Source organism: Cricetulus griseus, chromosome 6 (genome assembly GCF_003668045.3).
Source record: "Cricetulus griseus strain 17A/GY chromosome 6, alternate assembly CriGri-PICRH-1.0, whole genome shotgun sequence".
In the NCBI taxonomy this organism is placed as follows: domain Eukaryota; kingdom Metazoa; phylum Chordata; class Mammalia; order Rodentia; family Cricetidae; genus Cricetulus; species Cricetulus griseus.
In genome coordinates, this window is record NC_048599.1 from 85,602,156 (window position 1) to 85,623,067 (window position 20,912).

A 20,912-nucleotide genomic window follows, 5' to 3' on the forward strand; every position below is an offset into this window, starting at 1 on the left:
AACCTTGGTTTTCTATTGCCGAATAGCTGGTGGGGTGAACTTCTGCTGATTGCAGCGTCCCTCCTTGGCTGATACCTCCCTCACCATTAGGCCTGTGGGTGTAGTTGGCAGAGATGGTTGCTGTCCCTATATGTTGAGTCTGTAGCTTACCAGCTCTCTCTAGTGGCTTGCCTAGGCACACATTCTTGCTTTCTGTCGTTTTGTCCTTCTGCCATACCATTGGGGGGGGTGGGTGAGTTAAAATCGGAGCTTTTTATTTTTATTTTTATTTTTATTTTGTCTCAAACGTAGATGGTGTAGGGTGGGGGTAGGTAGTACCCAGGGAAACAGTGTTCTTTTCTTTCTTTCTTTTGCCCTAACCTTTTCTGGCCTCTTTGGATACCTTAGTCAGGAATCATTGAGCATTCTGGGAACACTTTAATAGTCTCAGGCACAGTGGGACTCTGACTTTGGATGCCATGTTTGTGGGATGTTTTGTGTTAGGATGATTTGCTCTGGATTTTCTCAGGTTGAGAAGATGGCTTCAGAGACCCTTGGCCAGGTCTAATGTATTACTTGGTTCTTAAGGCTTCTGGGGACTTCCTCTAGTGGGTCCCCGTGGTGGGGAGGGGCGGTCCCTGGGAAGTGACTGGGATGAGATGAACAGGTCTGCAGCATGTCTGCTGCTGTCCCACTCCCTTCAGCCTGCCCCAAGCTTTTGTGTGCTGAATAACAGACGCCTTCCCTACTCAGGACCGGAGGTCATCAAGCCTGCCTTTGACCTTGGTGAGACAGAAGAGAAAAAGTCCCAGATCAGCGCAGACAGTGGTGTGAGCCTGACATCTGCTTCCCAGGTTTGTGACAACCTTCCTAAAAACTGCCTGGACTAAATTACTATCTCAAATGCTATCTCAAATGTGTGTGTGTGTGTGTGTGTGTGTGTGTGTGTGTGTGTGTGTGTGTGTGTGTGTGTTAGCAGTGGGAATTAAATTCAGGGTATAAGCCGGTGTTGGTGGAGCACGCCTTTAATCCCAGCACTCAGGAGGCAGAGACAGGCGGATCTCTGTGAGTTGGAGTCCAGCCTGGTCTACAGAGAGAGTTCCAGGACAGGCTCCAAAGCAATACAATGAAACCCTTCTCCAAAAACCAAAATAAATAAGTAAATAAATAAATAAATTCAGGGTATACATTCTAGGTAAAGACTGCCACTAAGTTATACCACTAACCCTCAAAATACTTCTCACAATTAACAAAAGAAGAAAACAATCTTAAATATAACCAATAGTAGGAAATAATTAAATAAATATAATAGAGTCGTGGAATGCAAAATAAATTGTGTTTCCAAAAATTTATCAACACAGTATGATTAAATATACATATATTCATAATATGAGATACATATGTATGTATGAGATACATATGTTGGGGGTGGGTCTTACTTTATAGCCCTGGCTGGCCTAGAAGTGCTGAGATTAAAGGTGTGTGCTACCCTGCCGAACTTCAGTTTAGTTTTAAAATATATATATATATATATATATATCTAGAAAAGACTAACAGGAAATATACTAAAAGTAGAGGTTAATGTGTGCAGTAGATTTATGGCTTATTCTCATTTCCTTATTCTTTCTTTTGTTTTCCACAGTGAGAGTATGTATTTACTTAATGTGTTATTTCATTGTGTAAGTTACATTCCAGCTAAGAAAAGAATTAATTGCTCAGGATCTCTCTAGAAGCAATATAGGTATCCCCTTGTTTTATTTCAGAGGACGGATCAAGACTCTGTCATCAGTGTGAGTCCAGCTGTTATGATCCGAAGCTCAAGTCAGGATTCTGAAGTTAGCACCGTGGTAGGGGTACCACATTGGCTTCTTTGTAGGCGGGGTGTGGCTGTCTCTTTGCAGGGCTCCTTTCCTTTGGAGGCTGTTCTTAGTCTCAGGCCAGCTTGAGTCTCATAAGTGTGTGCACAGAATATCACTCATCTATAAAAGGGGAGTTTGGGGAAGCTGTTTGACACACCTGAAAAATGATTCTTTTTATAGTAGTATAGGATCCTAACTGGCATTGGGAGTCCTTCTCTGGGTACTGTCCCTTACTACGGTTTGTCTCTTCCAGGTGAGTAATAGTTCTGGAGAGACCCTTGGAGCAGACAGCGACCTGAGCAGCAATGCAGGTGACGGACCAGGAGGAGAAGGCAGTGCCCACTTGACAAGTTCTCGGGCTACACTGTCTGACAGCGAAATTGAAACCAATTCTGCCACAAGCACCATCTTTGTAAGCTTTATTTACTAACAAAAGACTTGTTTCTCTAACGGGAGAGGAAGGTGGTTTAGTACAGAATGAAAAGGTAAGAGACAATGAGGAGAAAAAAAGTGGTGGTGGAGCTGTGATTCAGTGACAGAACACTTGCTGAGCATGGGCATGGCACTGTAGAAGAAAGGAGGGACTTGCCATAGTCAGCCAGCGAAGGCTCCTCTCCCTCTCTCCCTCCTTCCCTGTAACCCAGGCTGGCCTCCAGCTCTGATCCTTCTGCTTCAGTTTCCCCAGTGTGAGCCCCACACCCACATGAAACAAATCACTCAGCTCTTATCTCACCCCTCTGCTTTGCCCCAAACACCTGATTCTTCAGACAAGTTATCTACTCTGATACGTGTGCCACTTTACTAAGATGACAGTGGATGTCCTCCACAACAGCTTTTCAGTCATTTTGTCTATAGAGGGAAGTGCAAGATATGCTCTACATGAAGTCTTTTTTTTTTTTTTTTTTTTTTTTTGCCACTGGTGCTTATTTGTGTCTCTAGATCCTTCAATATGTCTGTGCCAAGTAGAGCCAATGGATGCAGAGATAGAATTAAGAGTTAGGAGGGCCACTCAAGTTATGACTCTCTGAGTCTACAAAGACTGTTTTAAAAAAAAAAACCCAAAATAAAAGAGTGTTTAAAATATTCTTCTAGCTGGGTGTGGTAGCTCATGCCTGTGATCCTCCTTCTCCAGGGGCTGAGGTAGAAGGATCTTAAGTGTGAGGCTAGCCTGCTACACTGTAAGACCTTGTCAAAAAATGGATGGGGCCTGGGCGATGGTAAAGGCTCTTGCCTGAGTTCCATCCTTGGAACTTCATGATAGAAAGAGAAAGCAAACTCCTGAAAGGTTTTTTCTGGCCTACACATGCATGCCATGGAAAATTTGTAAATCCCCTCTCTAGCCACACATGTACAAAATGAGTAAGTGTTACTTTAAAAGTCTTTTAAAATCATTTAGGGCTGGAGAGATGGCTCAACAGTTAAGAGCACTGGCTGCTTTTCCAGAGGACCTGAGTTCAATTCCCAACGCCCACATGGCAGCTCATAACTGTCTGTAACTCCAGTTCCAGGGGACCTGACACCCATGGCAAAACACCAATACACCTAAAATAAAAATATTTATAAAAAACCAAGTTAGTTAATTAATTTAATCACTTCTCCAGTCCTGTGAGGTAGATATTATAATGTGTCTATTATAGACAAGGAAAATGATCCTCAGGAACTAAAAAATAAATCAAAAGTAGGGATCTGAACTTTGGCCAACTCTGACTTCAAACTACATTCTTTCTACCGTGTTGTGCTACTACAAAGACTTTGCCTTGTTTTGTGGGGTGAGGGTGTATGACAGGATCTTAGGTGGCCCAGGCTGTCCTCAAACTTGCTATAAAGCTAAGGTTGGCCTTGAACCCTTCCTGTCTCCCACAAGATGGATTAGAGGCAGGCCCAGCTCTAAAAGAAAGCATCCCAGAGACTAAAGAATAAAGGGAAGTCACAATGAGGCCTTTGTTTCTTGCTTCAGGAAGCAGTAACAGAAAACAGGATTATCGGGATGACTTTTAGCCATCACAGTAGCAGACAAGGGTAATAGTGTTGTTAGTGGATAATGTTTACTTAGTGTGTGAGCCTTTCAGTGAATTGCCTGGTTTACTTTGTCTCTATCTGTCTGGCATCTGACCTGCCTTGTCTTTCTAGGGTAAAGCCCATAGCTTGAAGCCAAAGGAGAAGCTGGCTGGCAGTCCAGTTCGCTCTTCCGAAGACGTAAGCCAGCGAGTCTATCTCTATGAGGGACTACTAGGTAAGAAATAGACTGGCAAGGCCCCTTGCATTAGACAAAAGCTGGGCTCAGCCACGGGAGAGGGTAGCACTGAACAGCTGCTGCTTAGCTTTCTGCTAATATCAGTTTTGACATCTGATAGCATTTTAAACTTCTTTTTAATATTTATTTATTTAATGGGGGTGGCATGTGCTGTGCACACATGTGGGTGGTCAGAGGACTTGTGGAAGTTGGTTCTTTCCTTCCTCTTCCCATATGGACTCTAGGGATTGAACTCAGGTCATCAGGCTTGACAGCAAGCATCTTTACCTACTAAGCCATCTCACCAGTCCAGATAGCATTTTAAAATCTGAACCAGGGAATCTGTAGGATAAGCAAGGGTTGAAAACTTGATGAAACTGGGTTTTGGTATTAATCAACAGGCTATGTCTTTCTGTCTCCTTTCTTTCTTCTTGCTACCATGTTCCTTCCTGTTCACAAATTGGCAGGAAGGGACAAAGGATCGATGTGGGACCAGTTAGAGGATGCTGCTATGGAGACCTTTTCTATAAGTAACTGCTTTTCTTTGTGTGATGTGTTCATTCTTCCTGCTTGGGAAGGGCTGGGCCTTGCTTGGAGGCCTCTGGGATTGGTGGCAACATATATTAGATCTGGGAGAAAGGTTTGGTTTCCATTGCCCTGGAATTCGGAATGACCTTGTTAAATCTGGGGCTTACTATCTTTTCATTTGGCAGCTATGTTCTTTAAATGTTAAACAAGCATTGCCTCCTACCCAAGAGATAACATTATTCTACACAGGCAAAGAGCGTTCTACTCTATGGGACCAAATGCAATTCTGGGAAGATGCATTCTTAGATGCTGTGATGTTGGAAAGAGAAGGGATGGGTATGGACCAGGGTCCTCAGGAAATGATCGACAGGTATGGGACTTAGGAAAGACATGAGAATATCCCTCTTCAGTTCTTTCCACTGTGTTTTGTGGTCCCCACCTGAGTTCTAATTTGAGCCTCATCTTCTGCTTAGGTACCTGTCCCTAGGAGAACATGACCGGAAGCGCCTGGAGGATGATGAAGATCGTTTGCTGGCCACACTTTTACACAACCTCATATCTTATATGCTACTGATGAAGGTAATGTTGATTTTGCTTATGTCCAGCTGTCACTGATGGAAGGGCAAGGCTTGTTGTTGCCTAAATCCTGGGACAGTTGGAAGCTGTCAAAGGGTCTGACTGGGGCTCTCTTCCTAACTGAAGTCCAAGACCTGTTTGCCAGCTTACCCACTGTCCATTTAACAGCTGCCAGGCTTTTTTTAAAATGACTGTTATATAGTTAATTGATTATCACTTTGTACTTGTCTACTTTCAATAAAGATTTTTATTTATTTATTATGTATACAACATTCTGCTTCCATGTATATCTGCACACCAGAAGAGGGCACCAGATCTCATAACTGATGGTTGTGAGCCATCATGTGGTTCCTGGGAATTGAACTCAGGACCTCTGGAAGAGCAGTTGGTGCTCTTAACCTCTGAGCCATCTCTCCAGCCCCGTCTACTTTCAATTTTATATGTGCTCTCTTCACTAAATTGTTTTAGGATACAGTAGAGCTCCCCTCAGAATACAACTGATTTAATTCATTTTTTCCAGTAGTATATTATAAAACCTTCAGGGGCTCAGAATTTATTTTCAGTATCAGTCCGTTGTCATTAATAATTTTCTGTCCTTGGAAAAAATCTGCCTAACAAGACACGGTTGTTCATGCCAGAAATAAGGCCCTTGGAAAGTAGAGGCAGGAGGGTCAAGAATTCAAGGCCAGCCTTGGCTGTAAGTTTAAGACCAAATAAAATCATATAAAATCTTGTCAAAAAGAAAAAATATCTACTATTACAAAATAATGATAAATCCTGTGCTTCATGTCTATAGTTGTGGAAAAGTATATTACCAAGCAGAAGAGTTCACTGAGAGAGAATGGTTTGGATTGGTGGTGGCAGAGAATAGAGCCTCCCTGAGTTTCTCCTCTCCTCCATAGCTCTAACTGTGAGGAAATCGGTTGCCCAAATATGGAGATGTGGTGCTTAAGCTTTTTGACTTGATTGGCCTTGTGTCTTAGTTAGGTTTCTGTTGCTGTTGTAAGCGCTATGGCCAAAAGCAACATGGGAACAAAAGGGTTTATTGGAGAACTGGTCACAGTCCCCCTTCAGTAGAAGCCTGGAACTCACAGAGATCCACCTGCCTCTGCCTTCCAAGTGCTGGGATTAAAGGCATGCACCACCACCTCCCGGCTCAGCCTGCTTTCTTATACACCCCAGGACCACATGCCCAGGGAGGGCACTGCCAACAGGGCTCCCTCACATGAGTCATTAATTTAAAAGTGCCCCACAGGCTTACCTGCAGGCCAGTCTTACAGAGGCGTTTTCTCAATTGAGAGTCCCTCTTCCCTGGTAGCTCTAGCTTGTGTCAAATTGACAAAAACTAACCAGCATTTCTTGTATTGTAAGGTTTCTTCTAGGGTTGAATTCCACTGGACAATTGAAAAATGTTCTGCCATAGTCAGTGATGCAGTTTTTCAGAATTCCATTTCTCTCAGATAAATATGCTGAAACTTAAGACATTTTCTTGTCTCTGCCTCATTGGGAAGAGAGCATATCTTTTACTAAGACTCCTGTCTTTCTTGTCTCTGCCTCAGTTGGGAAGAGAGCAGATCTTTTACTAAGACTCCTGTCTTGGCTTCCCAGGTGAACAAGAATGACATCAGGAAGAAAGTGCGGCGCCTGATGGGAAAGTCCCACATTGGTCTTGTATACAGCCAGCAAATCAATGAAGTGCTTGATCAGCTGACCAATCTGGTGAGCATACCAGACCATCCCTTGGCCTCTTCCATTCTGCTTGTCATCCTTCCCTATTTCAGAGTTTCCACATGGAACATTTCTTGCCATGTCGATATGCAGCCCAGTTAATCCCTAGTTTTGAGAATGGGACAGTTGTCCAGGTGAGGTTTTAGCCCTTCTGTTCAGCTATCACAGTATAGCAGTTTCCATGTAAGATCTGTGGATGTCTGGGGCTCTATCAGATGAAATCTGTTCTCATCACAGTACTAAAATGCATCTTTACAAAACAAAGCAAAACAAACAAAAAACAAACAAAAAAACCCAGGGTTTCTCTGTGTAGCCCTGGCTGTCCTACTAGAACTCACTCAGTAGATCAAGCTGGCCTTGAACTCACTAGAGATCCTCTTGCCCTGCCTCCCGAGTGCTGGGATTAAAGGTGTGTGCCAGGCTTGGCGTTGGTGGCGCATGCCTTTAATCCTAGCACTCGGGAAGCAGAGGCAGGTGGATCTCTGTGAGTTCGAGACCAGCCTGGTCTACAAGACCTAGTTCCAGGACAGCCTCCAAAGCCACAGAGAAATCCTGCCTCAAAAAAAAAAAAAAGAAAGAAAGAAAGAAAGAAAGAAAGAAAGAAAGAAAGAAAGAAGAAAGAAAGAAAGGGCTGGAGAGATGGCTCAGTGGTTAAGAGCACTGACTGTTCTTCCAGAGGTCCTGAGTTCAATTCCCAGCAACCACATGGTGGCTCACAACCACTTTGAATGAGATCTGGTGCCCTCTGCTGGCATGCAGGCAGAAGACATAATAACTAAATAAAGGTATGTACCACCAGCACCCAGCTAAAATGCCTCTTTTAACTGGTTAATGTTTGTACCAGCACTGCAAAAGTAGTCCTGTGCAGGCTACTGGCACATTACTATCATAACTGAACTGTGTGAGCCCCACCCTTATGTCCATGCATTCTGTTTTTTAAAAAAGACAGTTTTATAAACTAAGCATGGTGGTGCATGCCCTTGATTCCAGCACTCAGAATCTCCAAGTCCAAGGCCAGCCTGGTCAATAGAGCAAGTTCTAGGGCAGCTAGGACTACACAGAGAAACCCTGTTTCTGAGGGGGATGGGGCAGGAAAGACAATTTTGGGTTGGCAATATGGCTCAGTAGGTAAAGGCACTGGCTACTAAACCTGGCAACCTAAGTTTGACCCCTGGGATCCACATAGTAGAAGGAGAGAACCAACTCCTGCAAGCTGTCCTCTGATTCCACATGAGCTTCATGGTACTTACAAGGTACTGCCACTTACACTTATGAATGCCCTTGCCGAAGCAATGAAAAATATTACATTTGTTAAATTTTAATCATTGCTTATATGTCTTTTTAATAGCCCCTGTGATAAAATGGGATGTGTACATAAAGCATTTCTGCTACAAACCCAGTGTGTTGATGATTGTGAGGAAAAGCAGTCTGTGACAGGTGAAATGCTAACTTTGTCCAGGAAACATCATTTCCTCTATAACTATCAGATTGAGCTGGCAGACCTTTTTTCTAAAAGCAATACGGTGAACCAGTTCTTTGAAGGTGAACAGTTGACAATATTTGTTGTCAATGATAAGAGCAAATTTTTAAGTAAAATTGGAACAACCTTTTTTTTTGTTTTTTTTTTTGGTGTGAAGCTTTTTTTTTTTTTTAAGACAGAGTCTCACTATATAGTCCTGGCTAGCCTCAGAGACACAGATATCTACCCACTTTTGCCTCCCAAGTAGTGAGATTAAAGGCATATACCTGGCCAGCTTTTTAATATTTTAAGACTTTACTAATGAGATCGATGATGTAATGAATGTGATTTTTAAAATATGATATAATGAGCTATAAATATTTGGTTAGTATCTTTCCAATATACTGTGTGATGTTACAAATACAAATAAGGGTAAAAGTTCCATCAAAAACAAATATGTGTTTTCAGGTCCACATTGCAGCTCTAATAAACCGACACGTCTCAGCTGCTGCTCATAATGCTGCTAATCCCAGTGGGCAGGAGGCAGAGGCCAGTTGTAGCGAGTTTGAGGCCAGCCTGGTGTAGAGATCTAGGCTAGCAGGGTGTAGTAGAAAAGACTAAACCTGCTTACCTGAAGAGGCCTTTAGAAATCGCAGCACTTCTCCAGTGCCCATCTGCGAAGTCACATTGTTTTTATGTTCCTTAGCTAAGCCACATGCTCAGTATCTTGAGAGCAAAAGCAGGTATGAGAATTTAGCTGTTCTCTCTCTCTCTCTCTCTCTCTCTCTCTCTCTCTCTCTCTCTCTCTCTCTATCTCTCTCTCTGTGTGTGTGTGTGTGTGTGTGTCTGTGTGTCTGTGTCTGTGTGTCTCTCTGTGTGTGTCTGTGTGTCTCTGTGTGTGTGTCTCCTCATTGAGACAACATCTCAATAAGTAGTAGCTCTGTATACCAGGCTGGCCTCAAACTCACAGAGATCCTCCTGACTCTGCCTCACAAGTGCTGGGATTAAAGGTGTAATGGCTGAGTGCCATCACACTCGGCCACATTTATTTTTTTTAGACAAAGATGACTCTTTTTTTTTAATTGGATTTTTATTTGTTTGTGTGCATGTGTGTTAGAGGACAAACCGCTGGAGTTCTCTCCTACTGTGTGGATACCAGAGGTCAAAACCAGGTTGTCATTGCTCCTTTACCTGCTGAACTATTTTACCAAATCTTTTTATTTTATTTTCTTCTATTTTATTTTTGAGACAGGTCTCACTTTGTAGCACTACTTGGCCTAGAACTCTGTGTGTAAACCAGGCCTGCCTCTGCCTCTCTCAAGTGTTGGTATTAAAGGTATACATCTTATTTTATTTTTTTAATGAGAAGGGGATTTCATGGTTCAAATTTTCTATACAACTAAGAATGATCTTCTCAAACTTCTGATCCTCTGGCCTCTACCTCTCAATGCAGAGATGACAGGTGTGCATCAGAGCCAGCGCCTCCCTATGTATTGCTCCTCTCTTTCTTTTTCTTTAATGGTGTTTTTAATGTAGCCCAGGCTGGCCTCAAACTTGTGACCTCCCTGCCTCAGCCTCTTGAGTGTGGAGCACCATGCCCAGCCCAAAAATGAAACTACTTTCTCCTAAAGCAAACATTAAAGAGATTTGCAAATAGGTAAACATTGCTATTCTTTTTATTATTGCTGTTATTAGGAGAAATATGGTTTATAAAAGATACATTCAAGCCGGGCGTTGATGGCTCACGCCTTTAATCACAGCACTTGGGAGGTAGAGGCAGGTGGATCTCTGTGAGTTCGAGACCAGCCTGGTCTCCAGAGCGAGTGCCAGGATAGGCTTCAAAGCTACACAGAGAAACCCTGTCTTGAAAAACAAACAGACAAACAAACAAACAAAACATTCCTTTTCATATGTTTGATTATCAACAAATTATTTTATTTTATTTATTTATTTTGGTTTTTTCAAGATAGGGTTTCTCTCTATTGCTTTGGAGGCTGTTCTGGAACTTGCTCTGTAGACCAGGCTGGTCTCGAACACACAGAGATCCACCTGCCTCTGCCTCCCAGTGCTGGGATTAACAACATGTGCCACCACTGCCCGGCTAAACCAAATTATTTTTAAATGAATTAATAAACATTAAAATGTTATTACTATTTCTAGAATAGTGAGTATAACTATAACTCACATAAACAGACATTCTTTGAGATCTTCAAATTTTTTATTATTTGTTTTTCAAGACAGGGTTTTTCTGTGTAACAGCCCTAGCTGTCGTGGAACTTACTTTATAGACCAAACTGGCCTCAAACTTACTGAGATCTTCAATTTTGAAGAGGCATAGGGACCCTGACTCCAAAAAGTCCTTGAGCCTTCCCTATGACCAGTGACTAATAGATAGATTGTGCTAAGTGGTGGGCATGATAGCCCATGCCTTTAATCCCATCACTCCATAGGCAGAGGCACGCAAATCTCTGAGTTTGAAGCCAGCCTGTTTTACAGAGTGAGTTCCAGGACAGGCAGGGCTACACAGAGAAACCCTGTCTGGGGGTGGGGGGCAGCGGGTGGGGGTAGGAGGGGAGATTGTACTAAGGAAACTGTTAAGAACTTAATTGCTAAATGATGCATTTTTATTCAGATTTGTGTATGTCTCTAAGCATCTCTTTTCCCTCAGAGTGGACGTGATCTCTCCATCCGGTCCAGTGGCAGCCGGCACATGAAGAAGCAGACATTTGTGGTACACGCAGGGACAGACACAAATGGAGACATCTTTTTCATGGAAGTGAGTTCTAGTTTCATGTTGGAGAACCAGAAGAATATTTCAAAGACACAGGGAGCTCCTAGACCAATGAATGCTAGGTTTTGTTTATCATTATCCTCCCAATTCATTTATCATTAACTTATTAAGTTATTATGCAAATTAAGTAACTAGATGATTCCTCACCATTTCTTTTATCAATATTGGGTGTGTGACATAATTGCATTGAATCAGAACACTAGAAAATGATATACTTGGATGGTATCTGGCATGTATTCTAATCCCCACTTCCATTGTTTTCTACTGTCCTAATCCTTTCATCCTACAAGTAATTGTTGTCTCCTTTGCATCCTCCAGGAGATTGTAGGCAGCTAAGCAATAAGATGTGAACATAGTCAAGCGGTGGTGGTGGCCACCTTTAATTCCAGCACTCAGGAGGCAGAGGCAGGCGGATCTCTGAATTGGAGGCCAGCCTGTCTACAGAGTGAGTTCCAGGACAGCCAGGACTGTTACACAGAGAAACCCTGTCTCAAAACAAAACAAAACAAAACAAAACAAAACAAAACATGTGGACATAAATTATTATTTTCCCCTTTCTCATGGAAAGGTAGTAGAAGACCTCCAGTGTGCACTAGAATGTGTTGGTCTGGGTTATAGTAGTGTGGCTTTACCACCTATTCACTGGCCTATACCTTGTTTTTCCACTCAGTATTTTCCAGATACTTCTTATGATAGGACAAAAAGAACTTTGTTTTTTCTTTCTTTTCTTGTTTTTTAAAACTTTTACATTTATTTATATGTGTGTGCCACAGCATATGTATGGAGGTCAGAGGACAGTTTACAGAAGTTGGTTTTATATGGTGATTATGGACTTGGTCTCAGACTCAGGTTCAAGTCTGCAGCCTTGGTGACTAGTGCCTTTTCTTTTCTTTTTTCTTTTCTCTTCTTTTCCTGCCTTTCTTCTTCCTTCCTTCCTTTCTTTTCTTTTCTTTCTTTCTTTTTTTTGTTTTTTGAACAGTGTTTTACAGTATAGCCATAGCCGGCCTAGAACTCACTGTGTAGACCAGGCTGGCCTCAAACTCAGATATCCGAATGCCTTTGCCTCCAAGTACTGGGATTAAAGGCATGCACCACCATGCCCAGCTTTGATAGTTATTATTCTTAAGCATGTTCTAACATAGGTTCCACCCATCAACAGTTATTTTGCTGAAGAAATTCAGTTTCTGCCTATAGGGTGTCTAGACTCTGATGATCACATCTCCTTCAGCACGGACACATTTCTCAATTATTTATATTTCTCATAAACTATTAGCCCAGTAGAGATGCTTAATTTCAGATTCAATATTTTGACAAGGATATCTTCTAAATATGTATTTATTCACTGTGGCTTCATAGGTTCATTTCTCTGTGTTTATAGGGTTCATTTGTATCCCCTTTTAAGTGTGTGCATGGGGGTGTTTATGACACAGGGTCTCATGTGACATTTCTATGTTAGCCCTCAGCTCTGAGAAACACCTAGCCAAGTTCTGATGTTCTCTGGGGATATATTGCTTCCTTCTCAGCCACGCTGACATATACACTCCTGCTTCAGAACAGGGAGCTATGTGTTCCTCCTGCACTTCTGACTCGGGCACCTGCATAGGTGATGGTGCAGTTTACTACAATAAAGACTTAGAAGGAGCACCTGCCCAGGAAGTGCTGAGTTCTGGTTTGGATGAGTAGTTTCTGGTCCTGTATACGAGATAACCAGAAGAGTGGTCAGGAACAGAGAAGAGAGGCCTTGGATGGAGAAAGATTCAAAAAGCATAAATATGTTAATAATAATAATAATAATATGTAGTAATTTATTTATTATTTGTGTGTGAATGTATGTGCTACCACATGTGTGTGGATAACTTTGTGGAGTTGGTTTTCTCTTGTTCGTGTTTATGTGGGTTTGGGGGAATCAAACTCAAGTCTCCATGTTTGCTTAGCTGGCACTGTTACTTGCTGAGCCGTCTCACTGCTAATGAGTAGACTTTTGTACCGTAACTAGATTGTCCAAGCAGCCAACTGGGTACTTTCTGTGTGCAAGTGCTCTATTGTTGAGCTGTGTCCCCAGACCTGTACCTGGCTTTTGATGCACATTAAGAATTTTATGCATATTTCGCCAGGCATAGTGGTGCAGTCCTTTAATCCCAGCACTGGGAAGGCAGAGGCAGAATGAGCTCTGTGAGTTTCCGGCCAGCCTGGTCTACAAAGTCAGGAGTACATAGAGGCATTATCTAAAACAAAACAAAACAAAACAAAAAGGAAATTCATGGATGTTAATACATTTAGTAATGTAGTTATTACTGTCAGTGGCCCCTCCTTAGCCATGAGAATATATCAGAAGAGCTGGCTCAATGTGACGTAACTAGGTTTGGCAGAGCTAGGATCTCAACCCAAGCAGTAGGATTTAGACCTGCTCTTACCCAGCATGCCACAGTGCCGCTACAATAACTGAAGCTATGGAGATGGCTGAGTTCACCTGGCAGGAACTGTTGAACAAGAAAAGCATACAAAGGGGACCTTGCTTCTTAGCATTTATCATTCCATATTCAGTAATTTTATATAATAACCATTTTCATGTATCACTTATATAATTACAAAAGCATTTTATAGGAGTAAAGAGCTAAGAGTAGAAAATTTATTGGCTCCAACTTTTTCTCCTTGGTTAAGCCAAGGAGAAAGTGTTTGATAACAGAACTGATTTCTCCACATGATTATAAGATGGAGGCAGAATCCACTTGGAATTCTAGAAAGCAAACTGATTTGGACAATGTGTCTGTTTATACACAGGCTTCTTTCAAAGAATCCATTTCTGTCAGTAATACTTCTAACAGACAGTGTGTCCAGACAGTGTGTTCTCCCCTAGGGGACCCGGAGTACTGGGCAGAAGACATAACCATGGGGCTGCTCCTAGGCAGTCATGCCATCCTTTCCCCGTGGGACACACGTAGCGTGGCCTGGGATGGGAAAAATTGTCAAAGACCAGCAGAACCACTGATGTATGCTCTACATTTTTCCAGGTGTGTGATGACTGTGTGGTGTTGCGCAGTAACATTGGGACAGTGTATGAGCGCTGGTGGTACGAGAAGCTCATCAACATGACCTACTGTCCCAAGACCAAGGTCCTGTGTTTGTGGCGTAGAAATGGCTCTGAGACCCAGCTCAACAAGTTCTATACTAAGAAGGTACTCGGGTCTCTGTTTGAGCTGGGGGTTGGATAGGCATTTAGGACTAAGTGCAGAGTTTCTCACTGGAAAGTTAAAAATCCAAAATCCACACCTAGAGCCATACTTTGGCCTCCAGCTCTCATGTGGTCCTGGGGCCTGGCATTTACCTTAGCCTCTGGTAGTGGTGACCTAGGGAACACAGAATCCTGGAAGGGCTCCTATTACAGGATGTCCCTTCCCTGTGCTACAGTGTCGGGAGCTATACTACTGCGTGAAGGACAGCATGGAGCGTGCAGCTGCCAGGCAACAAAGCATCAAGCCCGGTGAGGAGCAGTCAGCACCCCCCCCCAGTACCCTCCCTGACCATAGAGACCTGCTTAGGAAGTTGGGCTGTGGGACTCTTCACCTCACCAGTTAGCTGACACCTTCCTCCTTACCACAGGGCCTGAACTAGGTGGTGAGTTCCCTGTGCAGGACATGAAGACTGGAGAGGGTGGCTTGCTTCAAGTCACCCTGGAAGGGATCAATCTCAAGTTCATGCACAACCAGGTAGGCACAAGCAGCAGCACAAGGCCTCCTGGCCCTAGTGTCTTACCTATAATAAGATCAGTTTCCAGGCTCTCGGTGTTCTCTCAGTGAGCAAGAGGGAGAGCAGAGCCTTGGGCCAGAGAGAGGTGAATGGCTGGAGCAAGAGAGAAACCAAAGGGGAGGGTACAGTGACCTTGGTGAGAGCACCAGGCTCTGAGCAGATGCAGCAGGGAGCCTGTGTTGAGAACTGGGAAAGAGAGTGAGGCTTGGTGGCTGTGCTGCCCATCCACTGCTCACACAGTGTGAGTGGGAGCGTCTCACTTGGCCCCTCTTGCGTGTCTCTGCCTTCCTGTACTCCCAGGGTGTGCTTTGCTTGGTGGTTTGCTTTGAGAATCTAGAATGGCTGATCTCCTGTGTACTTCTAGTGTGCCTGAACCGTGTGTGTGTGTGTGTGTGTGTGTGTGTGTGTGTGTGTGCGCGCGCGCGTGTGCGTGCGTGCGTGCGTGCGTGTGTGCGTGCCTATCTGTCTGTCTGTCTGTCTGTCTGCCTGCCTGCCTGTCCTCTCAAAGTATGGGTGTTTGCCTTTTCCTTCTGCTGATTCTTGTCCTTTCTCTTCCTCTGGGTGTCCCTCCTCTGCCCTGCTCCACAGGCCTCCTGCCCTTCCTTTGATGGGGGAGTGCTTCAGGATCCTTCTTCCTTGTTGTGATTCCACCCTAGGAGCTGACGTTTCTCTTTCCTCTTGGTCTTTTAACACAGTGCTACTTTTTCTCTCAGTGGACATTCCTTAAGCTAATTCCCTCTGAGGCCAGCGCATCATCCCAGGTCCGTTCCCGGCTCTGACTCCTCACACAAGTGCCTTTCCTCCACTCCCCTAATGTCCCCAAGTCTCTGAATTAGGTCCCAATATTGATATCCTGAAGCCCCTGGCCAAGCAAGCAACAGAAACACAGGGGAGGTGAATATCTGACTTCGATGTGGCTTTGTCCTTCCTTGCCAATTTAGCTGGGAAGTTTAGATACAATACGAAATAAATGACTGCCCAGATATCTATCCTATTCTTCTATTAGTGTATTTCCAATCTGGGACCTAGTGTGGCAGGATATCTATAAAGATCTGAGGGGTAGTGCCTTTGTCCTTTTTGGACCATGAAGGTATTAAAGAGGTGGCTTCTGATCCCATTTTGATGCTTCCCCCTCCCAAGGAAAGATAGACTCTTAGACACCCAGACACTCTGTCCACCTCCTTGTCCAGCTCTCAGTGTTCCCCATCCCCATCCCAGCCTTCCGTATTAACAGCTGCACGCCATGTCCAAACTGCCCTGCACTGGAAGGCTTGGCTCTTAGAAGTAGCATCCTACAGAGAGTAATAGTGAAGGCTGACTTAGATCTGACTCCATGGTCTGAATTGATAATGGAGCAATGGCTTGTGGCTTGACCCATCTTCTGTCATACAGCCGGCAGCTGAGATGAACAAAGCTTTGGCCCTCACAGTGTGGTTATGCAACTTGAAATAACAGATGGGAAAAGCATAGACTTGGAGTCAGAATGTCCTTGGATCTGAGGCCCAGCTTTATTCATGAACAAATAAATGTTCTGATCCTATTTCTGTCCCATCTGTAAGATGGAGACAAGCTGTAGACTGTACCAGGTAGATAAAATTTTGTAAAATGCCAAGTCAGTGCTCAGCGCATGGTAGCTGTTATTAATGTTACTGCACACTTCTTGGGAGGTCCTGGATCCTGTGTCAAGGAAGATAAGATCACCTCCCACCCTAAGGACAGTCTGGGAGCTTTGCACCCGTGCCAGCCCTCTGCGCCGGAGGAGGATGTATGGAAGGGTAGAGACCTGGTGGGCACCGTGTCCTATGAGTGCTGCCCTGGGCAGAGGGTACGGGTGGGTAGCCCAGGCCAGCAGAGGAGCCTTTGGGTTGGGTTTGACCATTAAAACTAATGCCTTCATTTCTCTCCCATGCTTTCTCCTCCGGCCAGGAGCGGAAGGTACTTGCCCTTTCTGCTTTCTTCGCTTCTTAGCGCTTTTGATTGTGTGTGTGTGGATTCTTATGTCTTCCCTCTGGGAACTAGGTTTCCTTGGGGGGGGCATGGGGCTGTAGCTGGGAGAGTGGGCTCTGTGGGGCAGGGGTGGAGCCTTTGGGCCTTACGCCCCCCTCCCTCCCTCTCTTGCAGGTTTTCATAGAGCTGAATCACATTAAAAAGTGCAATACAGTTCGAGGCGTCTTTGTCCTGGAAGAATTTGGTAATTACACTATTTTGCTCTTAGGTCTGGACTCACATGGCAGTAACTCAAACCTTGGAGCTCCAGAGGAGGGACTAGGGGGGACAAAAGCCTCTGCAGAGAGGTCAGGAGGAGCAAGAGTGACAGGGAAGAAAAAGAGCCCTGAGAAGACAGAAGGGAAGGATGAAGAGCAGGGAGCCTGGGACAGGTTGCAAGTCTAGGGATGGTACTGATGTAGTGCCCTCTCCTGGTGCAGCCAGCCAGTGGTCAGAAAGTTCTGGGGCAGAGCAGACTGGGGACCCTCAAGCTCTGTTGTGTCCATGTTGCCTGCTGCCGTCTCTTCAGCAGCCCAGCAGTGCTCCACCCAGCCTCCCTGGCACCACTCTGGGTTCCACCTGGCCTCTGTTCTGGAGGAGAGCATGAGGCGTCCCAGGCAGACTCAGCTGAGGCCAGAGAAGCCTAGTGGGCCTCAGAGGCAGAAGGGGCAGGTGTATCTGGAAGCTGGAACCAGCCTCCCCAAACAGGCACTAAGGAATGGTGTAGGGGGTTCTCACCCTGGGGCTTTGAGTTCCTGCTGTGTTTGTGCTTCATTCTTTTGTGCCCCTCATCGCTGCTATGAAAACCTTCGTTCTCCAGCAGGTAAAGTGACCTCGGCTCGTGCTGCCTTTCCCCAGGCCCCAGCCTTGGACCCTGCAGTGGGTGGGTGGGCTCCTTTCAACCAACCTAGCTGCTTACACGGCCGGCCGGTGGTCTCTCCCTCCTCTCCCCCCACCTCTTCTTCCCCAGAGCCCCTCCCCCTTGCGCTGGCTCCCTGTTCTGAGTTCTCTTCACTGTGCTCCCTTCTCTCTTTTGCCAGAGAGGTACTTGGGGAGCCCTTCCAGCTCAGGAGAATGATCTGGGGCTTCTTGCTCTGCCTTTGATGAGTGTGTTTCATGCTAACACTGGGTTCCGGGGATTCTACCTCCCAGGGTCAGAAGAAGGTGTGGCCAACTCTCATTCTGCCTTTTCTGCCCCCACCCCAGGGGGATGCCATGCCCTCCTCCCAGTCTCACAAGGCCACACTGATGGCTGGACCTGGGGGACCCTACTCCTTCCTCTGGCTGGGCACAGTCCCTGCATGGCTGGATGGGGTCCTAATCTTGCATTCTGGGCTGTGGACATGTGTGTATTTGCCTGACGCTCCCCCTCACCTCCACCTGGGTGCTGTACTCGCCTGTCTCTCCTGCTCAGTGTGTCTGCTCCAGAGCCCTCTGACGCTCTCCCTCACACGGGCAGGCCCAAGATCCTCCTACCTCACAGGGAAGGACACCTCCAAGTCTGATGATGGGTTAATATTCTATTACCTCATCCAGCCTTATGACCCTCTGTATGGGGGTTGTGGGAGGGAATGATATTTTTCACGACTAGATTTGTGGGCTCTGGTGACAAGGATGAGTCCCTGAGCTCTCAGCAAGGTGAGGCACAGGCTAGAGACCACTGTCCTCCCTACTGCAACTCCTCACAAGCCCTGGACAGTAGCTCTGACTGGGCTGGAGAATGGCCAGCCCTTCCACCTCAGGCACCCAAAGAAGTGTGTAGATCCCAGCTGTCAAGTAAAGAGCCACGGCAGACTTCAGACGTCTCTTTGAAAAGTCTGCCTGGATAGCCCAAGGAGTCTGGCTGGACAGAGCGGCCTCTGCTCTGTCATAGCCTAAGCCATTGCAGCCACTGTGAGAGGACACAGGGAAGGGGAGCCCCGTGCTGGGCGTTGCCGCCTGGGGGAATATGGCGCTGTTGCTCTTAGTTTTGAACTTTCTGTTTTGTCTCTTGCCCGTCCGGTTTTAGTTCCTGAAATTAAAGAAGTGGTGAGCCACAAGTACAAGACACCAATGGTGAGTATGCTGCTCAGCCACAACAGGCCGAAGTGCAGAGGGCTCCCCGGGAAGCTTCGGACAGGAAGGGTGGACCCTCATGGGGGATTGGTCTAGAGCCGCTGGCTCAGCTCGACGAAATGCATCTTTCATCCTGAGAAATGTACTTGTGATGACCCTCTCCCAGAAAAACCTTCCAAAGACTTGCTTGAGGCTCACTCAGCCCAGAGGCCTGTGCTAGTGTCAGGGCAGGCCTTGCACTCTGGGCTGACCCTCCACCCATGCCGGTGTGGGAATCTCAGTGTGGCTGACCTGCTGGGTCTTCTGTTCCCTGTAGGCCCATGAGATCTGCTACTCTGTGTTGTGTCTCTTCTCGTATGTGGCTGCAGTTCGTAGCAGTGAAGAAGACCTCCGAGCCCCACCTCGGCCTGTCTCTAGCTGATAGAGAGGGTTACACAGCTGGCCCAGCCCAGGGGTCACCCCTCACCTCTTGCTGCTCTTCTGCGCCAAAGCTGCTGTGTGTGACAGAGAAGGGGATGGTGTGTGTATGTTCTCTGCAAGCTCCTTCCCACGGTTTAGCTGGTTTTGATTTATGTCTGAATGTGTCTTTGTGTCTGTCTGTTACGGGGCTGAGCTAGTCCCATTACCTTCTCTTCCTCTAATACCAGACAAGCCTCCTATCCCCTCAGGGCTCCAGAGAATGTGTGTGTCTGTGGGGCCACTGTGAGCCCACCATTGAGTGTCCTGAGATGTTTGTACTGTGGCTCCACATCCTGGTCCTTATACCCTCCAGTTCAGGGCTCTTCTCTCCATCCTCTGTGATATACCTGGGACAGGTCCACTCTGGGAAGTGAGAGATACTTGGGGCCAGCCTTCCTGGCTGAGGGTTGGGCAGGAGGAGGACAGGAGGATTCAGGGGAAGCTGGGGTTAATGGCAAACTTCCTGCTTCCTCACACAATTCCTACACTGGCCCCAGGTCATGCTGCTGCCTGCCCCAACTCCATCAGCCAAATAGTGTTCCCGAGTGACTGCCATGTGCTGAGTTGGGATTTTTACAGTGATCTTCCTGGCCTTTGGCATGAAATTACAGAGGGGTTAGGGTGATGGTTTTCCAGTGGCCACCAGCTACTCTGCCTAAGAGCCATGGAAGGGTGGGTCACAGCCAAGTTGAGTCCAGCACATGTGCCTGTCTGCAGGCAGTGTCTCCTGGCTTCAGTGCCAGGAGGAAGATACGGACTGGACAGATGGAATGTAAATATTTCAGCTCTGCATTATTTATAGACAATGTACAGCTGTGTGATGTGAAATAAACGTCCTTAACACTGCTTGTGCTCCCTAGTTGCCTTGTATTAAATGATGGCTCAATGGGGTCTTAATGCCACCAGTGCAGTACAGGACTCTACTACACTTCCCACTGCGCAGGGCCCAGCTGCTGCCACCTGGGTCACTGGGATGAGGCTCATGCTTATGCCTACAAAGGAAAGTGCGGCTCCTGAGGCTTTTCCTTCCACACTTTCCTCACCTGAAGAATGAATATGGGGGTGGGTGGGGATGGAGGGGAGACTGACACCCTTTGTAGTGCCAATTAATGTCTCACAAATACAGGACACTGATTTGGAAAATGGCATGCCTGCCAAGATCAAGCAAATGCCTGCGTAGTTTCCTGTGGTGATGAACACGTTAGATAGGAAGCATCAGCCCTCCTTGACTGCGTTGATCTTTTATTGCCTTACATAATGAGCCAGCCAGAAGGGCCTGTGCCGAGTCACCATTTCTGAAGACCACACACTGTATGCCCCCAAAGTTAACAGCACTCCTTAGGAGCTGTGAAGTCAGTTTCTGCAGAGCCCACCAGACCTGCCTGGTGTAGCTGTGACCAGTCCTTCCCAGCCTATGATGAGCACACACAACACATGCAGTAGCAGAAAGGGCTGCTCCTCCAACTCCCTTCTGGACTTCTGGTCCATGGGCTGGCATCCATTTGTACCTGT

The 20,912-nt window shown here is 45.8% G+C and overlaps 1 protein-coding gene across 50 annotated transcripts in view; it reads left to right on the forward strand.

The window, feature by feature from the left end:
* The window catches only part of Madd (MAP kinase activating death domain), a 44,963-nt gene extending 24,717 nt beyond the window's left edge, over positions 1 to 20,246 (forward strand). For 9 of the 50 annotated variants that reach the window (XM_027422539.2, XM_027422543.2, XM_027422544.2 and 6 more), the window contains 15 exons: positions 733 to 833; positions 1,743 to 1,832; positions 2,092 to 2,250; positions 3,969 to 4,071; positions 4,539 to 4,601; positions 4,849 to 4,969; positions 5,073 to 5,178; positions 6,784 to 6,894; positions 11,031 to 11,138; positions 14,165 to 14,329; positions 14,562 to 14,634; positions 14,754 to 14,860; positions 17,022 to 17,091; positions 18,895 to 18,941; positions 19,258 to 20,246. In XM_027422539.2, the coding sequence (XP_027278340.1) occupies positions 733 to 833; positions 1,743 to 1,832; positions 2,092 to 2,250; positions 3,969 to 4,071; positions 4,539 to 4,601; positions 4,849 to 4,969; positions 5,073 to 5,178; positions 6,784 to 6,894; positions 11,031 to 11,138; positions 14,165 to 14,329; positions 14,562 to 14,634; positions 14,754 to 14,860; positions 17,022 to 17,091; positions 18,895 to 18,941; positions 19,258 to 19,362 (1,529 nt within the window). In that variant the 3' untranslated portion in view covers positions 19,363 to 20,246. Of the gene's footprint in view, positions 1 to 732; positions 834 to 1,742; positions 1,833 to 2,091; positions 2,251 to 3,968; positions 4,072 to 4,538; positions 4,602 to 4,848; positions 4,970 to 5,072; positions 5,179 to 6,783; positions 6,895 to 11,030; positions 11,139 to 14,164; positions 14,330 to 14,561; positions 14,635 to 14,753; positions 14,861 to 17,021; positions 17,092 to 18,894; positions 18,942 to 19,257 lie in introns of those variants that run through there. The other 41 variants (XM_027422541.2, XM_035446420.1, XM_035446421.1 and 38 more) reach the window with 16 other exon arrangements.
* Positions 20,247 to 20,912: the final 666 nt, after the last annotated feature.